At 48.2% G+C, this 26,765-nt stretch overlaps 1 protein-coding gene and 1 long non-coding RNA gene across 2 annotated transcripts; both read right to left on the reverse strand.

Moving 5' to 3' along the window:
- Positions 1-213: 213 nt before the first annotated feature.
- On the reverse strand, positions 214-1,607 carry LOC119951252 (gastrula zinc finger protein xLCGF3.1-like). The gene has a single exon (XM_038774311.1). It carries the CDS (start codon positions 1,495-1,497, stop codon positions 943-945), a length of 555 nt encoding a protein of 184 aa, XP_038630239.1. The 5' UTR covers positions 1,498-1,607; the 3' UTR covers positions 214-942.
- A 477-nt stretch (positions 1,608-2,084) lies between these two features.
- On the reverse strand, positions 2,085-17,084 carry LOC119951268. The gene is made up of 3 exons (XR_005457569.1): positions 16,831-17,084; positions 4,538-4,758; positions 2,085-2,314 (listed from the first exon to the last, which is right to left on the reverse strand). It is a non-coding gene; the product is annotated as an uncharacterized LOC119951268 (long non-coding RNA).
- Between the last annotated feature and the right edge of the window lie 9,681 nt (positions 17,085-26,765).

The following is a 26,765-nucleotide window of genomic DNA, read 5'->3' on the forward strand; positions in this document are numbered from 1 at the left end:
GTCGCGCAGATCGGCCGGGTTGGGTCGCGCAGGTCGGCTGGCGTGGGTCGCGCAGGTCGGCTGGCGTGGGTCGCGCAGGTCGGCTGGCGTGGGTCGCGCAGGTCGGCTGGCGTGGGTCGCGCAGATCGGCCGGGTTGGGTCGCGCAGATCGGCCAGGTTGGGTCGCGCAGGTCGGCTGGGTTGGGTCGCGCAGATCGGCCGGGTTGGGTCCCGAAGGTTGGCCGTTTGGTAAAAATGGGTCCCTGGAAAAAAAGTTTGAAGAACACTGCTCTAAACCCTGGCCCATAACAAATATATCAAAGCCTTAGCAACAGCAACATTTAGCAACAAAAATGTATCAAAGCCTTAGCAACAGCAAGGTTAACGCAAACACCTTATATTTGTAGGATTGGTACATGTGGTGGAGGCACGTAGACATTTAATTAATATGATGAAGATTAGTAAATCTTAAGTTATGACCAGTGCTTGGATAACAAATCATTTTCTAAGTGATAGACAGATATTTGAATAAATCAGGAAGCTGCAGCTGAGAATTAGAAACCAATGAGAGTAAATGAGGGATTAGACCATTGATCAGAATTTCATTAAGAATAAGGCTTCATGATTAAAGCTTTATTCTCAACTTATGCTTGAAGAAATTCGAAACCATCTATTGATTTTCTAATATTTTCTTATGTTTTCGTTTAACTCATTATGTTTTGATGTATTATTGGATCTACGTTTTTATTAAGTTTTTTTTATTCAACAGAATCAAGGTGAATGTTTAGCAAATAAAGTTGTATTTTTAGACACCTGCAATCAACTGGACCTGTGACTCTTATTTGAAGATAAAATAAGAGATCGTCTCACAGCCTCTTCCCGATGTGAACCTGCTGGTGTTTGAGCAGGAAGCTTGACCGAGTGAATCCCTTCCCACACTCGGAGCAGGTGAACGGTCTCTCCTTACTGTGAGTGCGCTGGTGTGTCAGCCGGGAGGATGAATCGCTGAATCCCTCCCCGCACTCCCCAGATGAATGGCCTCTCCCCAGTGTGAATTCGCTCGTGTATCTGCAGGTGAGATGACCGAGTGAATCCCTTCCCACACTGAGAGCAGGTGAACGGCCTCTCCCCAGTGTGAACTCGCTGGTGTGCCTGCAGGTGAGATGACTGAGTGAATCTCTTTTCACACTGAGAGCAGGTGAACGGCCTCTCCCCTGTGTGAACTCGCTGGTGTGTCTGCAGGCTGGATAACAAAGCAAATCTCTTCTCACAATGAGAGCAGGTGAATGGCCTCTCCCCAGTGTGAACTCGCTGGTGTCTCTGCAGGTTGGATAACTGAGCGAATCCCTTCCCACACACAGAGCAGGTGAATGGCCTCTCCCCAGTGTGAACACGCTGGTGCACCCGCAGGTTGGATAACCGAATGAATCCCACGTCACACACAGAGCAGGTGAACGGCTTCTCCCCAGTGTGAACTCGCTGATGCGCCCGCAAGTTGGATAACCGAATGAATCCCATTTCACACACAGAGCAGGTGAATGGCCTCTCCCCAGTGTGAACTCGCTGGTGTTTCTGCAGGTTGGACAAGTGAGTGAATCCCTTCCCACACACAGAGCAGGTGAATGGCCTCTCCCGAGTGTGAACTTGCTGATGTTTCCGCAGGTTGGACAAGTGAGTGAATCCCTTATCACACTGAGGGCAGGTGAACGGCCTCTCCCCAGTGTGAACTCGCTGGTGTCTCTGCAGGCTGGATAAGTAAGCGAATCCCTTCCCACACATGGAGCACGTGAATGGCCTCTCCCCAGTGTGAACTCGCTGGTGTGTCCGCAGGTTGGATAAGTGAGTGAATCCCTTCCCACACCGAGAGCAGGTGAATGGCCTCTCCCCAGTGTGACTGCGTCGATGAGCTTCCAGTCGTGATGGGGCACTGAATCCCTTCCCACAGTCTCCACATTTCCACGGTTTCTCCATGCTGCGGGTGTCCTTGTGTCTCTCCAGGTTCACCGCCCAGTTGAGGTCTCGTCCACACACAGAACACGTGTACGGTCTCTCCCCACTGTGAATGGTGCGATGTTTTTTCAGGCTGTGTAACTGGTTAGAGCTCTTTCCACAGTCAGTGCTCTGGAACACTCTCACTCGGGTGTGTGTGTCTCGGTGCTTTTCCAGTCACACTGATGTTTAAAGCATTCTGAAGCAGACAGAACAGACAAACATTTCTCCTTCTAGATTTAAAGGCCGATGATATTCCAATCCCGATGAATTGAGCAACGCTGTCAGATGTTGACGTGAAGTTTGCTTTGAGATTTCTGCCTGTAAATCCTCACCTTCTGAGATCCTGTAAAAGGAGTTTACACAATCATCACTGTCAGTACAGGATAGACATTCAGAACAGACAATTCTAGTTTCTATGAGCATTCGATCCTCTCTCCTTCCCAAAAGTCATCCAACACTCACTCCATCCATGGTCACTGTTACATGTCCCAGACAGAGAGACCTTAAAATCTTTTTCCATTCTTCATTTGTATCTATAGCAAAGTGGCCATAGTCCCAGATAACCATAGTCTGTTTTCCCCTTTGCGGGGGGAGCTGCCTGGTGGTGATTTAATCTGACCATCAGCATACCTCAGGCGAGGGGCAAGGTTGAGAAAGTGGGCCTTCATGAATAACCTCAGCCAGTACGGGAATTGAACCCACGCTGTTGGCGTCGCTCTGCATCTCGAACCAACTGTCCAGCCGTCTGAGCTAAACTGTCCCCTGTGTATATAACTGAACTGATAATGAGCAATATACTGAACCCCATGTGGGAGGAGGATGTGAGAAATCTGGAACTGACAGACAATCTAAATAACTGAAGGGGAGGCAAAGTATTTCAAAAGGCGGGTGGGACCCACACAGACACGGGGAGAATGTGCAAACTCCACACAGACAGTGACCCGGGGCCAGGATCGAACCCGGGCCTTCGGCACAGTGCTAGCCACTGCGCATGGTGCAGTGGTATTATCTCTGGATCAGTAATCCAGAGATCCAGGATAATGTTCTGGGGATAACAGCAAATTACTGCAGATGCTGGAATCTGAAACAAAAACAGAAAATACTGGACAATCGCAGCAGGTCTGACAATATCTGTGGGGAGAGAAGGGAGCTAACGTTTCCAGTCTGGATGACTCTTTGTCACAGCAGATGCTTTGTAAATGCTCTGGGGAGCAGGGTTCAAATCCCACCACAGCAGATGGTGCAATTTGAATTCAGTAAAAGTCTGGAATTAAAAGTCTGATGATGACCATGGAACCATTGCCGATTGTCGTAAAAACCCAACCGGTTCGTTCATGTCATTTAGGGAAGGAAATCTGCCGTCCTTACCTGGTCCGGCCTACATGTGACCCCAGAGCCACAGCAATACATAGAAATGTTTTTCTAAACGTATTTTATTAAACATGTATTAAAACAGGTTAGAGCAAATAAACAGCCCGGGGAACATACTTCCCAGCAATCAACAATACAGTTTGGACAAATTGTTTCCCTTTTCCATCCCCACCCCCACCCACCCACCCTGTGACGAACAGCTCCTCAAATACAGTCACAAACATCCCCCACCTTTTCTCAAACCCCTCAGCAGAGCCCCTTAACTCATACGTTATCGTCTCCAACCGCAGGAAGTCGTACAGGTCACCCAACCAAGCCGCTACGCCCGGCGGCGATGCCAACCACCACTCTCATAAAATTCACCGCCATAAATCAGAGAGGCGAAGGACCCTCCCAACACATCCCCAAAGGTTCTCTCATAACTAGATTGCCAACAAATCCTTTCTCATTGCACAACACCCAGTCCAAGATGGGCTGTTTCCTTGTTGGTTCCTCAGCATATTGGTCCTGAAAACCACCCTGTATAGACTCCAGAAATGTGTTCTCTATTGTAGTGACTAATTTGACTCACCCAATCTATATGCAGGTTAAAGTCACCCATAATCACAGATGGTCCTTTATCACATCCATCTCTGATTTCCTGTCTAATGCTATTCCCAACGTTACCAATACAGTTTGAGGGTCTGTGTACCACACCAACAAATGTATTTCACCCCCTTGGTGTTTCTTAACTTGACCCATACAGTGGTTGACTCTTAAATGCCCTCTGAATTGGAGGAATAGGCAAATAATGCTGATGAAACGAGCAACAACTGCATCCTTTGAATTAATTTCTCTTCTCCTTTTTAAAAATAAATTTAGTGTACGCAATTAATTTTTTCCAGTTAAGGTGCAATTTAGCGTCGCCAATCCACCTAGCTTCTACATCTTTGGGTTGTGGGGGCGAAACCCACACAAACAAGGGGAGAATGTGCAAACTCCACACGGACAGTGACCCAGAGCCGGGATCCAACCTGGGGCCCTGACGCTGTGAAGCAATTGTGCAATAAGAGAGAGAGAGACCTGGGCCAAGCTTTGCAGAGTCTGCACCCTCCCTGGATTCACTTCCTTTCCCTTCAGTTGCTGCAAGTGGCCAATTGAAGGTGAGAATGAGAAAAGAAATGGAAAGGGGGAGAAAAGAAAGTGTTTTACTCACAGATGCTGGAGACAGGAGGAGGTTTCAGTCTGTGTGAAGCGCCATTTTCAGACACCGGAAGTCCGCGGTTTGATCTGAACGAAGAGAGTCCTTCCGGTTCTCCAAATCTTCCCATTGGTCAACACCTCAGCCGGAAGGTCAGGGGGCGGGCTCTCAGCCGCACATGCGCAGTCCTGGGGAAGGGGGAGGTCAGGGATCTGTCAATCAGCCTGAATCAGCACCTTCAGGAGAATTGGGAGGGTGAATATTAGATACAGCAGAGTGAGAATGGAGGGAGAGTGTGTGGGATGGAGATTTACACCTTTTGGGGAATAAGAGAGGAAGGAATGTTCCACAGAAACTAAATTGTTCTGAATTTCTGTTATGTACTGACAGTGATGATTTATGTAAACTCCTTTTATCGGCTATCAGAAGGAGAGTACAGACAGAAATCTCACACCAAACATATCAAAAATTGAATGTCAGATTGTGAGAACCTACATATCATTGGCCTTTGAATCTAGAAGGATAAATGTTTGGCTATTCTGTCTGTTTCTAATGATATTAAGCATCAATGTGAAGGAACAGCATCAAGACAATCGAGTGGGAGTGTTCCAGTGCACTGACTGAGGAAAGAGCTTTAAGTAGTTACCCTGGCTCAAATAAATACCATTCAGATTAATTTGCTGTGTGTGTGTCTGTGTGTGTGGATGAGGCTTCATCGTTGATCATGGGGAGAATTATGGATCCCCACACAATGGAGAAACCATGCAAATTTGGGGAATTGTGGGAAAGTATTCCGGAACCAATCTGCCTGGAAACTCATTGACGATGTCACACTGGGGAGAAGCCATTCACCTGATCGCACTGTGGGAAGGATTCAGTCATCCATCCCACCTCGGGGCACTTAAGTCCTTTCAGCTACGGACTCTGAAAGGAATCACACTGTCATCGATGAGATGCTGCAGGAAATCTGAGCTGATCAGTCAAACTGCAAGTTGTCAACTGCACTGGCCGGGATGATTGATGCACACAATTCACTTCAGATGGATGGAGGGTATCGTCCCGATCAATTGGTCTCTGGGAAAAATCCCAAATGACCCTGTTTGCCGGGTGACAGCCCTCCTGCTTTAGATGGGACAACAATTAGTTCAATTTTTAGTCATCAGTTATCTGATTGAGATACTTGAACTAAGAAACTATTGGGGATCCGAGAAGAGGAAAGTTTTATAATGTAATGATTTGTGCAAACCAAGGAAAATCATGTTTTTATCTTCTTTGATTTGTTTTGAAATATTATTGATGTGAATTGTTCGGGACCATTAATGCTTAAAGAGGAATTTGAACACCCAATTAACTGCAAGAATGTCACAAGATTCCATGTTTTTAAACCCAAAACAAACTTTACTGTATTGTGGGCCAGGGTTTAGAGAACCCCACAGTGTATCATGGAGTTCACCTGACCCACAACTTTTAATAGATTGTGGTGTGGGGAGCACACGGCACAGCAGAAATGGAAAAGTACATTTTAAAGCAAAACAATGTTTACTCCATGAACTCAAGTTAACCTTTTTAAAAACATACTTTTAGATAGGAATACGCAGTGGGCACGTTCTGCTAATAAGCGAAGAACTAAGTACAGTTCTGAACATCTTCGCAACCATTAATTCAAATACAACCCCCAAAGAATACAACACCATTTAATCCTTACTAAATTACCAAACAACATCCGGAAGACAAAAGATCCTTTTAACACTGAGATCAGGTTTAAATTTATTATTGAGAGCAGTTATTCCTTTGAAATCACTCAAATGAACATTCTTTAGCTTGTAGAGAGATCCATGCACATCTGCTAGCTTTCACTGTAGCTCTTCTCTCTGAAAACAAAACTAAAACCTCACTCTATAGCAGCCTGCTCAAAAAGCAGTGAAGCTGACAGACAGCCCAGCTCCACCCACTCTCTGACATCACTGCAGTAATAAACACCCATTTCTTAAAGGGACACCCACTACAGATATTCGATAAAAACACCCATTTCTTAAAAGGTTCTCTCACATGACAACTGTTTATTTAAAACAAAAGGAAATTGGAAATCCGGCAATAGAAACTTAACACAGTAGTTTCGAAATACTTGTGCTGTAACCTCAGTTCGACTTTTTAACTTCACCCCCTTATACGTAACAATAGCTTTAAACTTCATTCATTTCTGTTCCCTCGACCATCCTGAAGGTATGTGAAAACTCTCCAGAATTCACTTGAATTCTCTTCAGTATCCCAGCTATTCCCCAAGCTCCAAGATTTTATGGGGATCCTTCCATCAGCTTTCGACTGAACAACCCTCCAACTTTCCTTCAAGACCTGAAAATAGTTGACTCCTCAGTCCAAGTGTGAGCTTCACTCCCTTCCTCCTGAGGGATTTAAACATTAGGAACAAGAAGATGGGTGATGGTGAGAGGGGCTGGGAGGAAGCAGTCAATGCAGGATCCTCTGTGGTCGTTCCCCTCAGTAACAAGTATACCGTTTTGGATACTGTTGAGGGGGGCGACCTATCAGGGGTAAGCCATGGTGAACGGATCTCCAGCACTGAGTCCGTCCCTGTGGCTCAGAAGGGAAGGAGGGAGAGCAGGAGAGCAATAGTTATTGGGCTCTCGATAGTTAGAGGGACAGATAGAAGGTTCTGTGGCAGCAAAAGAGACTCACGGATGGTATGTTGCCTCCCGGGTGCCAGGGTCTGTGACGTCTCGGACCGTGTTTACAGAATCCTTAAGGGTGATGGGGACCAGTCACAAGTCGTGGTACACATCGGTACCAACGACATAGGTAAGAGAAGAGACGAGGATTTAAATCAGGAATTTAGAGAGCTAGGGTGGAAGCTGAGAGCCAGGACAAACCGTGTTGTCATCTCTGGTTTGTTGCCGGTGCCACGTGCTAGTGAGGTGATGAACAGGGAGAAAGTGCAGATAAGCTACAGGGATGGTGTAGGAGGGAGGGTTTCAGGTACGTGGATAATTGGAGCACATTCTGTGGAAGGTGGGACCTGTACAGACAGGACGGTTTGCACCTGAACCAGAGGGGCACCAATATCCTGGGAGGGAAATTTGCTACGGCTCTTATGGGGGGGCTGGGGATTAAACTAATTTGTCAGGGGGCTGGGAAAACGAGCTGTAGTCCAGAAGCCAGTGTTGAGAGTAGTGGGGTACTGAGGAGGGTATCAAGGTCGCAGGAGTGTACCGGCAGACAGAAGTGTGTTTACTTCAATGCAAGGACCATCCACAATAAGGTAGGTGAACTTGGAGCGTGGATTGGTACTTGGGACTACGATGCTGTGGCCATTACGGAGACATGCATAAGATAAAGATGCATGGCATTAAGGGTAAAGTAGTAGCATGGATAGAGGATTGGTTAATTAATAGAAAGCAAAGAGTTGGGATAAATGGGTGTTTCTCTGGTTGGCAATCAGTAGCTAGTGGTGTCCCTCAGGGATCCGTGTTGGGCCCACAATTGTTCACAATTTACATTGATGATTTGGAGTTGGGGACCAAGGGCAATGTGTCCAAGTTTGCAGATGACACTAAGATGAGTGGTAAAGCGAAAAGTGCAGAGGATACTGGAAGTCTGCAGAGGGATTTGGATAGGTTAAGTGAATGGGCTCGGGTCTGGCAGATGGAATACAATGTTGACAAATGTGAGGTTATCCATTTTGGTAGGAATAACAGCAAACGGGATTATTATTTAAACGATAAAATATTAAAGCATGCCGCTGTTCAGAGAGACTTGGGTGTGCTAGTGCATGAGTCACAGAAGGTTGGTTTACAAGTGCAACAGGTGATTAAGAAGGCAAATGGAATTTTGTCCTTCATTGCTAGAGGGATGGAGTTTAAGACTAGGGAGGTTATGTTGCAATTGTATAAGGTGTTAGTGCGGCCACACCTGGAGTATTGTGTTCAGTTTTGGTCTCCTTACTTGAGAAAGGACGTACTGGCGCTGGAGGGTGTGCAGAGGAGATTCACTAGGTTAATCCCAGAGCTGAAGGGGTTGGATTATGAGGAGAGGTTGAGTAGACTGGGACTGTACTCGTTGGAATTTAGAAGGATGAGGGGGGATCTTATAGAAACATTTAAAATTATGAAGGGAATAGATAGGATAGATGCGGGCAGGTTGTTTCCACTGGCGGGTGACAGCAGAACTAGGGGGCATAGCCTCAAAATAAGGGGAAGTAGATTTAGAACTGAGTTTAGGAGGAACTTCTTCACCCAAAGGGTTGTGAATCTATGGAATTCCTTGCCCAGTGAAGCAGTTGAGGCTCCTTCATTACATGTTTTTAAGGTAAAGATAGATAGTTTTTTGAAGAATAAAGGGATTAAGGGTAATGGTGTTCGGGCCGGAAAGTGGAGATGAGTCCACAAAAGATCAGCCATGATCTCATTGAATGGCGGAGCAGGCTCGAGGGGCCAGATGGCCTACTCCTGCTCCTAGTTCTTATGTTCTTATGTTCTTATGGTTAGAACAGAGACAGGAATGGTTGTTGGAGGTTCTGGGGTATAGATGTTTCAGTAAGAGTAGGGAAGGTGGTAAAAGAGGTGGAGGAGTAGCATTGGAAATCAAGGATAGTTTAACGGCTGCAGAAAGGCAGTTCGAACGGGATCTGACTACTGAGGTAATGTGGGCCGAAGTTAGAAATAGGAAAGGAGCGGTCGCATTGTTAGGAGTTTTCTATAGGCCCCCAAATAGTAATAGAGATATGGAGGAAGAAATTGCAAAACAGATTATGGATAGGTGTGGAGGTCTCAGGGTAGTTGTCATGGGTGACTTTAACTTTCCAAATATTGATTGGAACCTCCATAGGTCGAACAGTTCAGCTGAGGCAGTTTTTGTACAGTGTGTGCAGGAGGGTTTCCTGACACAATATGTGGATAGGCCGACAAGAGGGGAGGCCACATTGGATTTGGTACTGGGTAATGAAACGGGCCAAGTGTTAGATTTGTTTATGGGAGAGCACTTTGGAGATAGTGACCACAATTTGGTGTCTTTCACTATTGCAATGGAGAGAACAAAGAACAAAGAAAATTACAGCACAGGAACTGGCCATTCGGCCCTCCCAACCTGCGCCGATCCAGATCCTTTATCTAAACCTGTCTCCTATTTTCCAAGGATCTACTTCCCTCTGTTCCCCGCCTGTTCATATATCTGTCCAGATACATCTTAAATGATGCTATCGTGCCCGCCTCGACCACCTCCGCTGGCAAAGCATTCCAGGTACCCACCACCCTCTGCGTAAAAACCTTCCACGCACATCTCCCTTAAACTTTCCCCCTCTCACCTTGAAATCGTGACCCCTTGTAATTGAAACCCCCACTCTTGGAAAAAGCTTGTTGCTATCCACCCTGTCCATACCTCTCAGAATTTTGTAGACCTCAATCAGGTCTCCCCTCAACCTTCGTCTTTCCAATGAAAACAATCCTAATCTACTCACCTTTCTTCATAGCTAACACCCGCCATACCAGGCAACATGCTGGTGAACCTCCTCTGCACCCACTCTAAAGCATCCACACCTTTCTGGTAATATGGCGACCAGAACTGCATGCAGTATTGCAAATGTGGCCTAACCAAAGTCATATACAACTGTAACATGATCTGCCGACTCTTGTACTCAATACCCCGTCCGATGAAGGCAAGCACGCTGTATGCCTTCTTGACCACTCTATCGACCTGCATTGCCAACTTCAGGGTACAATGGACCTGAACTCCCAGATCTCTCTGTACATCAATTTTCCCCAGGACTCTTCCATTGATCGTATAGTCCGCTCTTGAATTAGATCTTCCAAAATGCATCACCTCGCATTTGCCTGGATTGAACTCCATCTGCCATTTCTCTGCCCAACTCTCCAATCTATCTATATTTTGTTGTATTCTCTGACAGTCCTCCTCGCTATCTGCAACTCCACCAATCTTAGTATCATCTGCAAACTTGCTCATCAGACCATTTATACCTTTGTCCAGATCATTTATGTATATCACAAACAACAATGGTCCAAGCACGGATCCCTGTGGAACACCACTAGTCACCTTTCTCCATTTTGAGATACTCCCTTCCACCACTACTCTCTGTCTCATGTTGCCCAACCAGTTCTTTATCCATCTAGCCAGGACCCCATACGACTTCACTTTTTCCATCAACCTGCCATGGGAAACTTTATCAAATGCTTTACTGAAGTCCATGTATATGACATCTACAGCCCTTCCCTCATCAATTAACTTTGTCACTTCCTCAAAGAATTCTATTAGGTTTGTAAGACATGACCTTCCCTGCACAAAACCATGCTGCCTATCACTGATAAGTCTATTTTCTTCCAGATGTGAATAGATCCTATCCCTCAGTATCTTCTCCAACAGTTTGCCTACCACTGACGTCAAGCTCACAGGTCTATAATTCCCTGGGTTAGCCCTTCTACCCTTCTTAAACAAAGGGACAACATTAACAATTCTCCAGTCCTCCGGGACCTCACCCGTGCTCAAGGATGCTGCAAAGATATCTGTTAAGGCCCCAGCTATTTCGTCCCTCGCTTCCCTCAGTAACCTGGGATAGATCCCATCCGGTCCTGGGGACGTGTCCACCTTAATGCCTTTTAGAATACCAAAAACCTCCCCCTTCCTTATGCCGACATGACCTAGAGTATTTAAACATCCATCTCTAGCCTCAACATCCATCATGTCCCTCTCCTTGGTGAATACCGATGCAAAGTACTCATTAAGAAGCTCACTCATTTCCTCTGACCACGCATAAATTCCCTCTTTTGTCTTTGAGTGGACCAATCCTTTCTCTAGTTACCCTCTTGCTCCTTATTTACGTATAAAAGGATTTGGGATTTTCCTTAACCCTGTTAGCCAAAGATATTTCATGACCCCTTTTAGCCCTCTTTATTGCACGTTTGAGATTTGTCCTACTTTCCCGATATTCCTCCAAAGCTTCATCAGTTTTGAGTCACCTCGATCTTATGTATGCTTCCTTTTTCATCTTAGCTAGTCTCACAATTGCACCCATCATCCATGGTTCCCTAATCTTGCCATTTCTATCTCTCATTTTCACAGGACATGTCTGTCCTGCACTCTAATCAACCTTTCCTTAAAAGACTCCCACATTTCAAATGTGGATTTTCCCTTAAACAGCTGCTCACAATCCACATTCCCGAGCTCCTGCCGAATTTTGTTACAGTTGGCCTTTCCCCAATTTAGCACACTTCCTTTAGGACCACTCTCATCTTTGTCCATGAGTATTTTAAAACTTACGGAATTGTGATCGCTATTCCCAAAGTAATCGGGGACTGAAACGTCAACCACCTGGCCGGGATCATTCCCCAATACCTGGTCCAGTATGGCCCCTTCCCGAGTTGGATTATTTACATACTGCTCTAAAAAAACTCTCCTGGATGTTCCTTAAAAATTCTGCTCCATCTATGCCTCCAACACTACCTGGGTCCCATTCAATGTTGGGGAAGTTAAAATCTCCCATCACAACCACCCTATTGCTCCTACATTGTTCTATAATCTGTCTGCATATTTGTACCTCTACTTCACGCTAGCTTTTGGGAGGCCTATAGTAAAGTCCCAACAATGTTACTGCACCCTTCCTATTTCTTAGCTCTATCCATATTGCCTCAGTGCTCGAATCCTCCATCGTGCCCTCCTTAATCACAGCTGTGATATCATCTCTGACCAGTAATGCAACTCCTCCACCCCTTTTACCTCCCTCTCTACCCCTCCTGAAGCATCTATACCCTGGGATATTTAGTTGCGAACTTGCCCATCTCTCAACCAAGTCTCAGTAATACCAATAACATCATATTCCCAGGTACTAATCCAAGCCCTAAGTTCATCTGCCTTACCTGCTATTCTCGCATTAAAACAAGTGCACCTCAGACCACCTGTCCCTTTGCGTTCATCATCTTTTCCCTGTCTACTCTTCCCCTTAGTCACATTGAGTTTATTATCCAGTACCTTACTGGCTTTAGTTGCTGCCTCTTTACTCCCTCTAACTTCCTAATCTAGTTCCCATCCCCCTGCCACATTAGTTTAAAACCTCCCCAACAGTGTTAGCAAAAGCACCCCCTAGGACATTGGTTCCAGTCCTGCCCAGGTGTAGACCATCCAATTTGTAATGGCCCCATCGCCCCCAGAACCGGTTCCAATGTCCCAAAAATTTGAACCCCTCCCTCCTGCACCATCTCTCAAGCCACGTATTCATTCAGACTATTCTTAAATTTCTACTCTGACTGTTTCGTGGCACTGGTAGCAATCCTGAGATTACTACCTTTGAGGTCCTACTTTTTAACTTAACTCCTAACTCTCTACATTCTGATTGTAGGACCTCATCCCGTTTTTTACCTATATCGTTGGTGCCTATAGGCATCACGACAACTGGCTGTTCACCCTCCCCCTTTAGTATGTCCTGCAGACGATCTGAGATATCCCTGACCCGTGCACCCAGGAGGCAACATACCACTTGGGAGTCTTGTTTTCGACCACAGAAATGCCTGTCTACTCCCCTTACAATTGAATCCCCTGACTATAGCCCTGCCAGTCATTTTCCCGCCCTTCTGTGCAGCAGAGCCAGCCATGGTGCCATGAGCCTGGCTACTACTGCCTTCCCCTGGTGAGTCATCTCCCCCAACAGTATCCAAAACAGTATACCTGTTTTGGAGGGAGATGACCGCAGGGGACACCTGCACTGCCTTCCTGCTCTTTCTCTGCCTTTTGGTCACCCATTCCCTGTCTCCCTCACCAATCCTAATCTGCGGTATGACCAACTCACTGAACGTGCTATCCATGACCTCCTCAGCATCGCGGATGCTCCAAAGTGAGTCACTTGACAACAGCCCCTCCACAAACCACCTTCAAATTACGCTGACCGCACTGCAGGAATGCAAATCTCCCCAGAACAGCCAATCAGTAGCCCCGCTCTGCTGCCCTCTGCTGGATGCTTTCCTTCACTTGAACACCTGGTGTCTCTTGCACAGGTACACCTTCAAATTACGCTGACCACACTGCAGGTATGCAAATCTCCCCAGAACAGCCTGCCATACGACAGGGCAAGGTTTATAATTGGGGGGAGGAATAATTAAGATGTGATTAGGCAAGAATTAGGGAGCATAAGATGGGAACAGAAACTGTCAGGGAAAGGCACAAATGAAAAGTGGAGCTTGTTCAAGGAACAAATACTGCGTGTCCTTGATAGGTATGTCCCTGTCAGGCAGGGAGGAAATGGCCGTGTGAGGGAACCATGGTTCACAAAAGAGGTTGAATGTCTTGTCAAGAGGAAAAAAGGAAGAGTATGTAAGGATGAGAAAACAAGGTTCAGTTGTGTCGCTTGAAATGAAATGAAATTCAATGAAAATCGCTTATTGTCACAAGTAGGCTTCAAATGAAGTTACTGTGAAAAGCCCCTAGTCGCCACATTTCGGTGCCTGTTCAGGGAGGCTGTTACGGGAATTGAACCGTGCTGCTGGCTTGCCTTGGTCTGCTTTCAAAGCCAGCGATTTAGCCCAGTGAGCTGAGGGTTTCAAGGTAGCCAGGAATGAGCTATAAAACAGGGCTAAGGAGAGCAAGGAGGGGGCATGAGAAGTCCTTGGCGGGTTGGACAAGGAAAACCCCCAAGGCTTTTTACTCTAATGTGATCAATAAAAGAATGTCCAGGGTGAGGATAGGGCCTGTCAAGGACAGTAGTGGGAACTTGTGCATAGAGTCAGAAGAAATAGGAGAGGCTTTGAATGAATACAATGCTCGGCACAACATCGAGGGCCGAAGGGCCTGTTCTGTGCTGTACTGTTAAAAAAATCGAACAAAAACTGTTCTATGTTCTAAGACCCCTACTTCCTCAGGGCCCTCTAGGCTCCTGCTCCCACAGCTGGTTCCCAGCTCCTGCTCCCACAGCCGGTTCACAGCTCCTGCTCCCACAGCTGGTTCCCAGCTCCTGCTCCCACAGCTGGTTCACAGCTCCTGCTCCCGCAGCTGGTTCACAGCTCCTGCTCCCACAGCCGGTTCCCAGCTCCTGCTCCCACAGCTGGTTCACAGCTCCTGCTCCCACAGCTGGTTCCCAGCTCCTGCTCCCACAGCCGGTTCACAGCTCCTGGTCCCACAGCTGGTTCCCAGCTCCTGCTCCCACAGCTGGTTCACAGCTCCTGCTCCCACAGCTGGTTCACAGCTCCTGCTCCCACAGCTGGTTCACAGCTCCTGCTCCCACAGCTGGTTCCCAGCTCCTGCTCCCACAGCTGGTTCACAGCTCCTGCTCCCACAGCTGGTTCCCAGCTCCTGCTCCCACAGCTGGTTCACAGCTCCTGCTCCCACAGCTGGTTCCCAGCTCCTGCTCCCACAGCTGGTTCACAGCTCCTGCTCCCACAGCTGGTTCCCAGCTCCTGCTCCCACAGCTGGTCCCACAGCTTCTGCTCCCACAGCTGGTTCCCAGCTCCTGCTCCCACAGCTGGTTCCCAGCTCCTGCTCCCACAGCTGGTTCCCAGCTCCTGCTCCCACAGCTGGTTCACAGCTCCTGCTCCCACAGCCGGTTCACAGCTCCTGGGTCCCACAGCTGGTTCCCAGCTCCTGCTCCCACAGCTGGTTCACAGCTCACTGCTCCCGCAGCCGGTTCCCAGCTCCTGCTCCCACAGCTGATTCACAGCTCCGGGTCCCTCAGCTGGTTCACAGCTCCTGGTCCCACAGCTGGTTCCCAGCTCCTGCTCCCACAGCTGGTTCACAGCTCCTGCTCCCACAGCTGGTTCCCAGCTCCTGCTCCCACAGCTGGTTCACAGCTCCTGCTCCCACAGCTGGTTCACAGCTCCTGCTCCCACAGCTGGTTCCCAGCTCCTGCTCCCACAGCTGGTTCACAGCTCCTGCTCCCACAGCTGGTTCCCAGCTCCTGCTCCCACAGCTGGTCCCACAGCTCCTGCTCCCACAGCCGGCTCACAGCTCCTGGGTCCCACAGCTGGTTCACAGCTCCTGCTCCCACAGCCGGTTCCCAGTTCCTGCTCCCACAGCTGGTTCCCAGCTCCTGCTCCCACAGCTGGTTCACAGCTCCTGCTCCCGCAGCCGGTTCACAGCTCCTGCTCCCACAGCTGGTTCACAGCTCCTGCTCCCACAGCCGGTTCACAGCTCCTGGGTCCCACAGCTGGTTCCCAGCTCCTGCTCCCACAGCTGGTTCACAGCTCACTGCTCCCGCAGCCGGTTCCCAGCTCCTGCTCCCACAGCTGATTCACAGCTCCGGGTCCCTCAGCTGGTTCACAGCTCCTGGGTCCCACAGCTGGTTCCTAGCTCCTGCTCCCGCAGCTGACTGATTCCACGCTAACTGCAGACTGCCTGCTGTCTGTGAGAAACACCCTTAATTCCAACCATGCCTCCACCCTGAATCACTTATCCCCATGGCAACACAGACACGTTGGGATGTCCAACAGATGTTCAAATTAATCGACTTTCAGCTTCAAAACCAAACCTGACCCTGAGGTCTGCATGAAGAATTCACCTCTGTAACAAAGACAGGACAGTAATTGTCAGACCCGATGTCTCCAGGTCTCCAGCTAAAAGAGCCCAGCTGCCCTTTTACAGATCTTACCTTTCCAGCTTTGACTTCTTCAGTCAACATGGGCCACACCTTGTGATTGTGGATTCCCTGAGGGTGTTTTCATCAAATCCAGAATTTCCATTTATCTTACATTTAAAGAAAACCAATTCTCAAACTAAAAGTTGTTGTGTTCTGTGTTGTGGCCGTGGTAACGATGGACACAGAACATCTGGTTCTTTCACTGGAAAGGTGATTTACCAACAAACACGTGGACAGGAAAATAACAAACTACAATTCAGACAATGACTAATAAACAAATTCAGTGAATTCTCCTGCAGCTACTCTAAGTGTGACCATCTTCTTGTCCTCCTCACTGCCAACTGGCGGGTGTCTCGAGTCACATGATGGATCTCTATCACCACCAGCTGGTTGGAGGTTGCATATCTAACTATGTACAGAACTGTGCACAGGCATATCAACACATCCCCCTTCCTCTGGAACTGTTATACATTTACATAGAAATGTAACTGCGTCTTACAAAACATGATCTGCATCATAATTTTAAACTGTCATATGTCAAAATGCAACCTTGCTTCCATATGATATGCTTGATAATTTTAAACGTGACCCTTGTGCACAGCTGATTACAAGATTCTCTTAGTTTCTCATGGTTTTGGGCCGAGCAGTTGCAATGTCAGGCTGTGATGCAACCAGAGGTGCATCTGTAAAAATTGGTCAGAGTCAATGTGGACAGGCCGAGTTTCCTTACCTTTCCGAGGACGGATACGCGCTGTTGTGTTTTCTTGGTTGTAACGTCAACGTGCATGGACCAGGACAGATTGTTGATGATTTGCACACCTCGGAATCTGAAGCTGTCAAACATCTCCACCTCGTCACCATTGATGCAGACAGGGGTGTGGACGATACTTCCCTTCCTGAAGTTGATGACCAGCTCCTTAGTTTTGCTGACACTGAGGGAGAGATTGTTGATGTCGCACTATGCTACTAAGTTTTCTATCTCCCTCCTGTACTCTGACTCATTGCTGTTTGAGGTCCAGGGGTATAAGCTACAGGGCTATGGGCCAGATGCAGGAAGCAGGGATTAGAAAGGGCACCTGGGTTTCCTCGGGCTGGTATGGACAAGATGGACCGAATGAAATGAAAAATGCTTTGTGTCACAAGTAGGCTTCAAATGAAGTTACTGTGAAAAGCCCCTCGTCGCCACATTCCGGCACCTGTTCGGGGAGGCTGGTACGGGAAATGAACCGTGCTGCTGGCCTGCCTTGGTCTGCTTTAAAAGCCAGCGATTTAGCCCTGTGCTAAACCACTAGAATGATCTCTTTCTGGGCTGTAATGTTTCGATGGTTCGGTGCTTCTACGGAGGAGGGATTTTAACCACAAGGCTCAGATGGTGAAGCCGGGATTGTTCACTTTGGAGCGAAGGAGGTTGAGGGGAGATTGGATATAGGTGGACAAGACAAAGAAATGCTGCTCCCATTAGCTGATGGGACAAGGATGAAGGACACACATTTAAGGGCGGGTGTGGGGGGAGGTGCAGAGTGAATGGTAATGACCTGGAACTCGCTGCCCATGAGGATGGTGGAAGCAGACACCCTGAACTATTTCAAAATGAAATTTGGATGGGCACTTGAGGGAAATGGGACTGACCATTTGCTCCACAGAGAGCCAGCATGGGAGCAATGGGTTGAATGGCCTCCCTCTCTTCCCAAATGACTCTATGGTCTGAAGATAACAATTTCAGCAGCTCCAGTCTCTCCAACGAACTGCAGTCCCTCATTCCTGGTGCCATTCTCGTAAATCTCCTCAGCCCCCCCCCCCACTGAGTCCAGCAGAGAGAAACCCTCTGACCCTCCTACTTCACCAAATGTCAGAATGAACATGGTTCAGTCCTGGGTGTGATTAACAGCAGCAATAACAGCCGGGTCCAACTCCTGTCATCACTCGTGAACTCACTGGTAGCTGCGCAGGGTGGATAACAGGGAAAACCCTTTCCACACTGATAGAAATCTAGTTTTAATATATAATAAGTTTAAAAGGAAGAAATGGTTCAAAATCAGAATGGCTTTATAAAGTGATTCAGGATCGAAATGGTTCACTAAGGTCACAGAGTTCAAACAGAGAGGCAGTGAAAACAGCAGAATAGCATGAGAATGGTTAGATTAAAACCGCAGACACACTCATTGTTTTGTTTGTGAATCTGGGCAAAGTTCCTCGTTCCGTGGTCATGAGAACTGATAACGTGTGGTGGGAACGAGATGTTACAGTCACCCCATACTAAAAATGTCAGGGACGTCCATTTCTGTTGAATAAAATGAACTATAATTATTATGACCCAATCACAGACAGAAAGGGGCCAGAACATTAGCAATAGCAAATACCTTAAAAATAGGTGCCCATTTTGAGCAAATTATTCCGGAATCAACTTATGTCGGTCTTTAACTATTTCCTGCGCTTTGCTCTGAAAGCTGCCATGTTGTCTATTTACAACTATTTACAACTTCTCTGTATCGTGTATTTTAACTTGAAGGAAACATCAAGAGCTGTAATCTGTATTGAATTTAACTCAGTCATCTGTACTTGCTTGGACAAAACAAACTTTTAAAACTCTGTATTTGCAAGCAAACTGACCTGATCAAGAGACATCTGAAAACTGACTGAATAAAACTAAAATTTACCTCACACATGAAGCTCAGTTTTAAGTTCTGTCGGGTGATATATCGTGCGGCAACACATAAGATATATCGACCAAAGTACAGATCTATCACACACACAGCAGATGAACGGCCAGATATTTACTGATTTATTGATTCACTGATTTATTGGTGCCTTTAAGAATTGATGCAGCACATTTCTTAATTCAGCGCAGACAGAGAATGGAATATCCACAAGGCTAATGTGGAAAGACAGTCATTGTTTTTTTAAAAATATTTTTATTCTCCTCCTTTCTCACAATTTTTCTCCCGAATTTACACCCAACAACAATCAATAACCAACAACAAATATCTCAAATCCCATAAATATCTCAAATCCCATAACAGTAACAACGATCCCACCCTCCCACCATACCCACACATCAGCCCGCATGTTAACATAAACAAATGACAAAGAGAAAAAAAGGGAATCAGGGATTACCCATAGCCATCTTCAACATACTCAGCCCCCTTCCCCCCCCCCCAACTAATGTTCGATGTTATCCAGTTCTTGAAGGTGCATTATAAATAGTGCCCATGACTTGTAGAACCCCTCCGAGCTTCCCCACAGTTCAAGTTTGACCTTCTTAAGGGTCAAGTATTCCAACAGGTCCCCCCCCCCGCCACGCCAGGGCACACAATTCTCCCTGCTCCAGCCCATACTTCGCTTCCAGCTCCCTCAATCCTGAAAATCGACCCCGGGGAAACAAATCTTTTCGAGTCTTAATCCATCCTTTCTGGGGATCTCTCAAACCCCCCCCCCCACCTTCTTATCCACCATCAACACACCGCTGGGTCCTGCTCCATAAGCCTGCCCCGTCCCTGTCCATTGTTAACATCGAACCCCTCCCCCCTCCCGAAAACCCCCCTACATTTCCCCCTGAAACAACATCCCCCAGCATGCATCCCTTCCCCCCTCCCGCTCACCTCGTAGGCCCATTGACACCTGCTATCCAGGCTCCAATGTCCGCAGCCCTCCTCTCCTCTCACCTCCGTTCACTAGCCAACTGACTTTAGCTAGGTAAGACATACCCCGCCAAGACATATCCTCCCCTTCCACCCAGTCCCAGAGAAAAAAAAACAAACCCAACAAATCAACCCCGACAATTCACTAACATAACATTGAACCATCGCAACACAGAGCGCCCATTAACCCACCATTAACTTAAACTCTATAACAACGCAAAGAGAAGTAGATTACAATACAAATCCGTAAAAAGAAAGTTATAACATTTATGCATTTTCCGGCTGTTCAAACACAGTCCACAGTCTCTCTTCCAGCTCCGCTCTTCATGTCCGTCCCAAGCCTTCTGCCTTCACAAACGCCTCAGCCACATACCATACACCATACCTAACAGTACCCCCTTCTTGTACAACGTCACCTTCACTCGCCCAAATGCTGCTCGTCTTTTTGCCAACTCCACCATCAAGTCCTGGTAGATCCGGACCGCAGCACCATCCCATAGTACCTCCCGCTTCTGCTTCGCCCAGTTTAATACCTTCTCCTTCATGCAAAACTTATGGAAGCAGATAATTCCTGCCCTTGGCGGCTCGTTCACTTTGGGCTTCGACCTTAATGGCCGATGGGCTCGGTCTAGCTCGTACTGGGAGGGGCTCTCACCCTCCCCCATCAGCTCCGCCAACTTCTTAGCGAAGTATTGTGTTGGCCTTGGGCCCTCGGTCCCTTCGGGCAAGCCCACAATTCGCAAATTATGCCGCCTTGAGCGGTTTTCCAAGTCTTCCAGCTTTGCTCGGAGACCTCTATTAATCTCCACAGCCCTCCGCAACTCATCTCCCATTGAGGTGACCTGGTCGCTGTGCCGTGACACGGCTTCCTCCTCACCTTCTCGCCCTGCTCTCTCACCTCGGCCAATGCCTTTGCCACCGCCACCTCCACCGGGGCGATTGCTTCCTCCACCATCAACTTCAATGCGGCCACAGTCTCCTTTTTCCAGGCCTCCATGTGCCTCGCAAACTGTTTTTCCAGCTGCCCCGCCATCACCTCGGCCATCTTCTCCATCGTAAATAGTGCGGCCCTGCTTTGCAGTTCGGCTTCCGTCATCCTGTCACCGCTTTTATTCCTCTTCTCCTTCGGCGGCGACCCCGAGTTTCCTCCTTTCTTCGACGCTGCTTTTAGCATCTTTTAGCGGCTTATTGTTTTTTACATTCTATCTCTTCTCCTTTCTCTCCCTCCACCCTTCTGTCCTTCATCAATCTGAATTATTCTTTTTTTTAAAAAGACAAAGGGGAGGAAAAAAAAAATTTCACCAAACTTCTTTAAAATTTCTTTAAGTCTTGCAGCTCTCTTCCTCTCTCCTCTGTGCTCATCCAGAGCTCCCCTGGGACCAGGTTCCAGCCTTCTTTCTTCCTCCCAGGTGGGAGCCATCGGTTGTGGGACACCACTCTTACATGGTGTCCTGGACTCGGGCCTGCCTCCTCGGCCTCCTTGTAGCTCCGCCCCCGCTGCTCTGGCCCAGACGCCGCGCTGGGCCCAGGACCTCAGCCCCCGCCACCCCAACACCCACGCGGGGTTCTTCACCGGTTTTCAAACCGGGCTGCTCACGACGGCCCCAAAGGCCGACAGTAGTCGGGGGGTGCGTTAATGTTCGGGGAAATCCCCGAAAACGATGCGAATCGCGGCCACGGGCAGGAGATCATCGCGCTGCGGCCGCCATGCGCGCCCTCGCCACCGGACGTCAAGACAGTCATTGTTTTAAATAATAAATAAGAACTGCGATGCAGGAATCTGACATTGTTTCATGAAAAGAAGCAATGAAGCCCCTTTTCATTAATAAACCATTGTTCCTTAATACATTCTGCAATGAAAATGTATCAAAGCCTTAGCAACAGCAACATTTGGTAATACAAATGTATCACAGCGGCAGCAACAGCAAGGTTAATGCAAGCACCGTATATTTGTAGGATTGGTACACGTGGCGGGGGCACATAGACATTTCATCAATTTGATTGAGATGAATAAATCTTAAGAATTGACAAATGCTTGGATAACAAATCATTTTCTCAGTGATAGACAGATATTTGAATAAATCAGGAAGCTGCAGCTGAGAATTAGAAACCAATGAGAGTAAATGAGGGATTAGACCATTGATCAGAATTTCATTAAGAATAAGTCTTCATGATTAAAGCTTTGTTCTGAACTTATGCTTGAAGAAATTCTGAACCAATGTATTGATTTTCTAACTCTCTTTATTATGTCATGATGTATTATTTGATCAAAGTTTTGATTTAGTTTTTCTATTGAAGAGAATCATGGTGAATGATTCACAAATAAAGTTGTATTTTTCGACTCCTCCAAACAACAAGGCCTGTGACTCTTATTTGAAGATAAAATAAGGGATCGTTCGTATCACAGCCCCTTCCTGATATGAACCTGCTGGTGTTTGAGCAGGAAGGTTGACCGAGTGAATCCCTTCCCACACTCGGAGCAGGTGAACGGCTTCTCCTTACTGTGAATTCGCTGGTGTGACAGCCGGGAGGATGAATCGCTGAATCTTTTCCCACACACAGAACAGCTGAATGGCCTCTCCTTGGTGTGAACTCGCTGGTGTGTCACCAGGTTGGATGACTTAGAAAATTTCTTCCCACAGTCTGAGCAGGTGAACGGCTTCTCCCCACTGTGGACTCGCAGGTGTACCCGCAGGTTGGATAACTCACTGAATCCCTTCTCACACTGGGAGCAGGTGAATGGCCTCTCCCCGGTGTGGACTCGCTGGTGTGTCTGCAGGTTGCACAACCGAGCGAATCCTGTCCCACACACAGAGCAGGTGAATGGCCTCTCCCCAGTGTGGACTTGTTGGTGTCTCCGCAGGTTATACAACTGGAGGAATCCCTTCCCACACTCAGAGCAGGTAAATGGCCTCTTGCCGGTGTGGTCGCGCTTGTGTATCTGCAGGTTAGATGACCGAGTGAATCCCTTCCCACATTCGGAACAAGTGAACGGCTTTCCCTCAATATGAGTTCCCTGGTGTTTCTGCAGGCTGGATAACTGAGCGAAACCCTTCCCACACTCAGTGCAGGTGAACGACCTCTTGGTGTGAACTCGCTGGTGTGTCCGCATGGTGGATAACTGAGTGAATCCCTTTCCACAGGGAGAGCAGGTGAATGGCCTCTCCCCAGTGTGAATTCGCTGGTGTTTCTGCAGGGTGGATAACTGAGTGAATCCCTTCCCACACCGAGAGCAGGTGAACGGCCTCTCCCCAGTGTGAATGCGTCGATGAGCTTCCAGTAGTGACGGGACTCTGAATCCCTTCCCACAGTCCCCACATTTCCACGGTTTCTTCATGGTGCGGGTGTCCTTGTGTCTCTCCAGGTTCACCGCACAGTTGAGGCCTCGTCCTTACACAGAACACGTGTACGGTCTATTCCCACTGTGAATGGTGCGATGTTTTTTCAGGCTGTGTAACTGGTTAGAGCTCTTTCCACAGTCAGTGCTCTGGAACACTCTCACTCGGGTGTGTGTGTCTCAGTGCTTTTCCAGTCACACTGATGTTTAACCATGATGTGGAGATGCCGGCGTTGGCCTGGGGTGAGCACAGTAAGAAGTCTTACAAACCTGTTGGACTTTAACCTGGTGTTGTAAGACTTCTTACTGATGTTTAAAGCATTCTGAAGCAGACAGAACAGACAAACATTTCTCTTTCTAGATTTAAAGGCCGATGATATTCCAGTCCCAATGAATTGAGCGACGCTGTCGGATGTTGACGTGAAGTTTGCTTTGAGATTTCAGTCTGTAAATCCTCACCTTCTGAGGATCACACTCCTGTAAAAGGAGTTCACACAATCATCACTGTCAGTACAGGATAGACATTCAAAACAGACAATTCTAGTTTCAATTAACATTCTATCCTCTCTCCTTCCCAAAAGTCATCTAACACTCATTCCACCCAATATATACCCTCCCAGGGTATATAGGGGCTGTTTAGCACACAGCTAAATCGCTGGCTTTGAAATCAGACCAAGCAGGCCAGCAGCGTGGTTCGATTCCCGTAACAGCCACCCCACAGGCGCCGGAATGACTAGGGGCTTTTCACAGTAACTTCATTTGAAGCCTACTCGTGACAATAAGCGATTTTAATTTCATTTTTCTTCAATTCTTGTTCAGGTACAATTTAATTTGAGCAACAGAACCTTTCATGTCCCAGACAGAGAGACATTACAACCTTTATCCATTCCCCATTTGTATCTTTAGCAAAGTGGCCATAGTCCCAGATGACCATAGTCTGCTTTCCCCTTTGCGGGGGGAGCTTCTGGTGATGATTTAATCACCACACCTCAGGCGAGGGGCAAGGTTGAGAAAGTGGGCCTTCATGAATAACCTCAGCCAGTACGGGAATTGAACCCACGCTGTTGGCGTCGCTCTGAATCTCTAACCAGCTATCCAGCTGTCTGAGCTAAACCGGCCCCTGTGTATCTAACTGAACTGATAATGAGCAATATACTGAACCCTATGGGGGAGGAGGATGTGAGAAATCTGGAACTGACAATCTAAATGACAGAAGGGAAGGCAAAGTATTTCAAAGGGGCGGGGTGGGGCCCACGCAGACACGGGGGGAATCTGAAAACTCCACACGGACAGTGACCCGGGGCCAGGATGGAACCTGGGACCCTGGAGCTGTGAAGCAATTGTGCTATAAGAGCGAGAGAGAGCTGGGCCAAGCTTTGCAGAGTCTGCACCCTCCCTAGATTCACTTCCTTTCCCTTCAGTTGCTGCAAGTGACCAATTGAAGGTGAGAATGAGAAAAGAAATGGAAAGGGGGAGAAAAGAAAGTGTTTTACTCACAGATGTTGGAGACAGGAGGAGGTTTCAGTTTGTGTGAAGCTCTTTAGTCTCATAAAGCCCGCGCTCTGATTGGCTGGAGGACGAGTCCTTCCGGTTCTCTAACCTTCCCATTGGTCAACACCCCATCCTGATGGTCAGGGGTCGGGCTGTCACCCGCACATGCGCAGTCCCGGGGTAGGGGAAGGTCACTGAGCAGCTTCTCGCTCTGGCCTGAGCCGTCAGCCGGTTTCCTGGAAACCTTGTCTGGAGGAGGTGGGCGGGGAACAATGGGTGGGGGCGGGGCTCCCATGTCCGCGCCGAGCCTGCGCACTGGAACCGGACACGTCACCACGGAGCAGAGTGATTTCTATTGGCTGATCCTGGCAGGGCTCCCATGACGTCACAATGCGGAAGTTTGACGAACACCTCTGCAACATCTGGGAGGAAATCAATGTTTCCCCCTTTCCATTTCTTTCCTCATTCTGGGGGGACATTGGGGACTTGCAGCAACTGAAGGGAAAGGAAGTGAATCCAGTCTGTATATTACACACATTCTCTGTCCAGTAATGTAGACATACATCTGCCTGGCAGCCTGCAGGTAGATTTTCAGGTCTCTGTGTCCAGGACTGGAAGCAGTGAGCAGGGATCTGTCAGCCTGAATCAGCACCTTCAGGAGAATTGGGAGGGTGAATATTAGATAGAGCAGAGTGAGAATGGAGGGAGAGTGTGTGGGGTGGAGATTTACAGCTTTTGGGGAATGAGAGGAAGGAATGTTCCACAGAAACGAAATTGTCTGTTCTAAACTTCTATTATGTACTGACAGTGATGATTTATGTTAACTCCTTTTATAGGCTATCAGAAGGAGAGTACAGACAGACATCTCACACCAAACGTCATATCATCAATTGAATGTCAGATTCTGAGAACCTGTATATCATTGGCCTTTGAATCTAGAAGGATAAATGTTTGGCTATTCTGTCTGTTTCCAATGATATTAAGCATCAATGTGAAGGAACAGCATCAAGACAAACAGACAATCCAGTGGGAGTGTTCCAGTACACTGTCTGAGGAAAGAGCTTTATGTGGTGACCTTGGCTGAAAAAATATATACCATTCAGATAAATTTTTGACTCCTCAGTCCAAGCGTGAGCTTCACTCCCTACTGAGGGATTTAAACATTAGGAACACCCCTGGTTCCTCATGGCCTTCTAGATTCCTGCATCCACAGCTGGTTCACTGCTCCTGTTCCCACAGCTGGTTCACAGCTCCTGCTCCCATAGCTGGCTCACTGCTCCCACAGCTGGTTCCCAGCTCCTGCTCCCACAGCTGGTTCACAAGCTTCTGCTCCCAAAGCTAGTTCATAGCTCCTGCGCCCACAGCTGGCTCACAGCTCCTGCTCTCACAGCTGGTTCCGAGCTCCTGCTCCCACAGCTGGTTCACAGCTCCTGCTCTCACAGCTGGTTCACAGCTCCTGCGCCCGCAGCTGGTTTACAGCTCCTGCGGCCGCAGCTGGTTTGCAGTTCCTGCTCCCTCAGCTGCCTCACTGCTCGTGTGCCCGCAGCTGGTTCCCAGTTCCTGCTCCCCCAGCTGGTTCGCAGCTCCTGCTGCCACAGCTCCTGCTCCCACAGCTGGTTCCCAGCTCCTGCTCCCACAGATGGTTCACAGCTCCTGCTCCCACAGCTGGTTCCCAGCTGCTGCTCCCACAGCTGGTTCCCAGCTCCTGCTCCCGCAGCTGGTTCACAGCTCCTGCTCCCACAGCTGGTTCACAGCTCCTGCTCCCACAGCTGGTTCACAGCTCCTGCTCCCACTCCTGGTTCACAGCTCCTGCTCCCACAGCTGGTTCACAGCTCCTGCTCCCACAGCTGGTTCCCAGCTCCTGCTCCCGCAGCTGGTTCACAGCTCCTGCTCCCACAGCTGGTTCACAGCTCCTGCTCCCGCAGCTGGTTCACAGCTCCTGCTCCCACAGCTGGGTCACAGCTCCTGCTCCCACAGCTGGTTCCCAGCTCCTGCTCCCACAGCTGGTTCACAGCTCCTGCTCCCACAGCTGGTTCCCAGCTCCTGCTCCCACAGCTGGTTCACAGCTCCTGCTCCCACAGCTGGTTCCCAGCTCCTGCTCCCACAGCCGGTTCCCAGCTCCTGCTCCCACAGCTGGTTCACAGCTCCTGCTCCCACAGCTGGTTCACAGCTCCTGCTCCCACAGCTGGTTCACAGCTC

The sequence above is a fragment of the Scyliorhinus canicula genome, chromosome 17 (assembly GCF_902713615.1).
Source record: "Scyliorhinus canicula chromosome 17, sScyCan1.1, whole genome shotgun sequence".
Taxonomy (NCBI): Eukaryota; Metazoa; Chordata; class Chondrichthyes; order Carcharhiniformes; family Scyliorhinidae; genus Scyliorhinus; species Scyliorhinus canicula.

Bases quoted from the DNA above. Each gene is read 5' to 3' on its own strand.
- LOC119951252 (XM_038774311.1), bottom strand. From the start codon at position 1,497: ATGGGATTCATTCGGTTATCCAACTTGCGGGCGCATCAGCGAGTTCAC.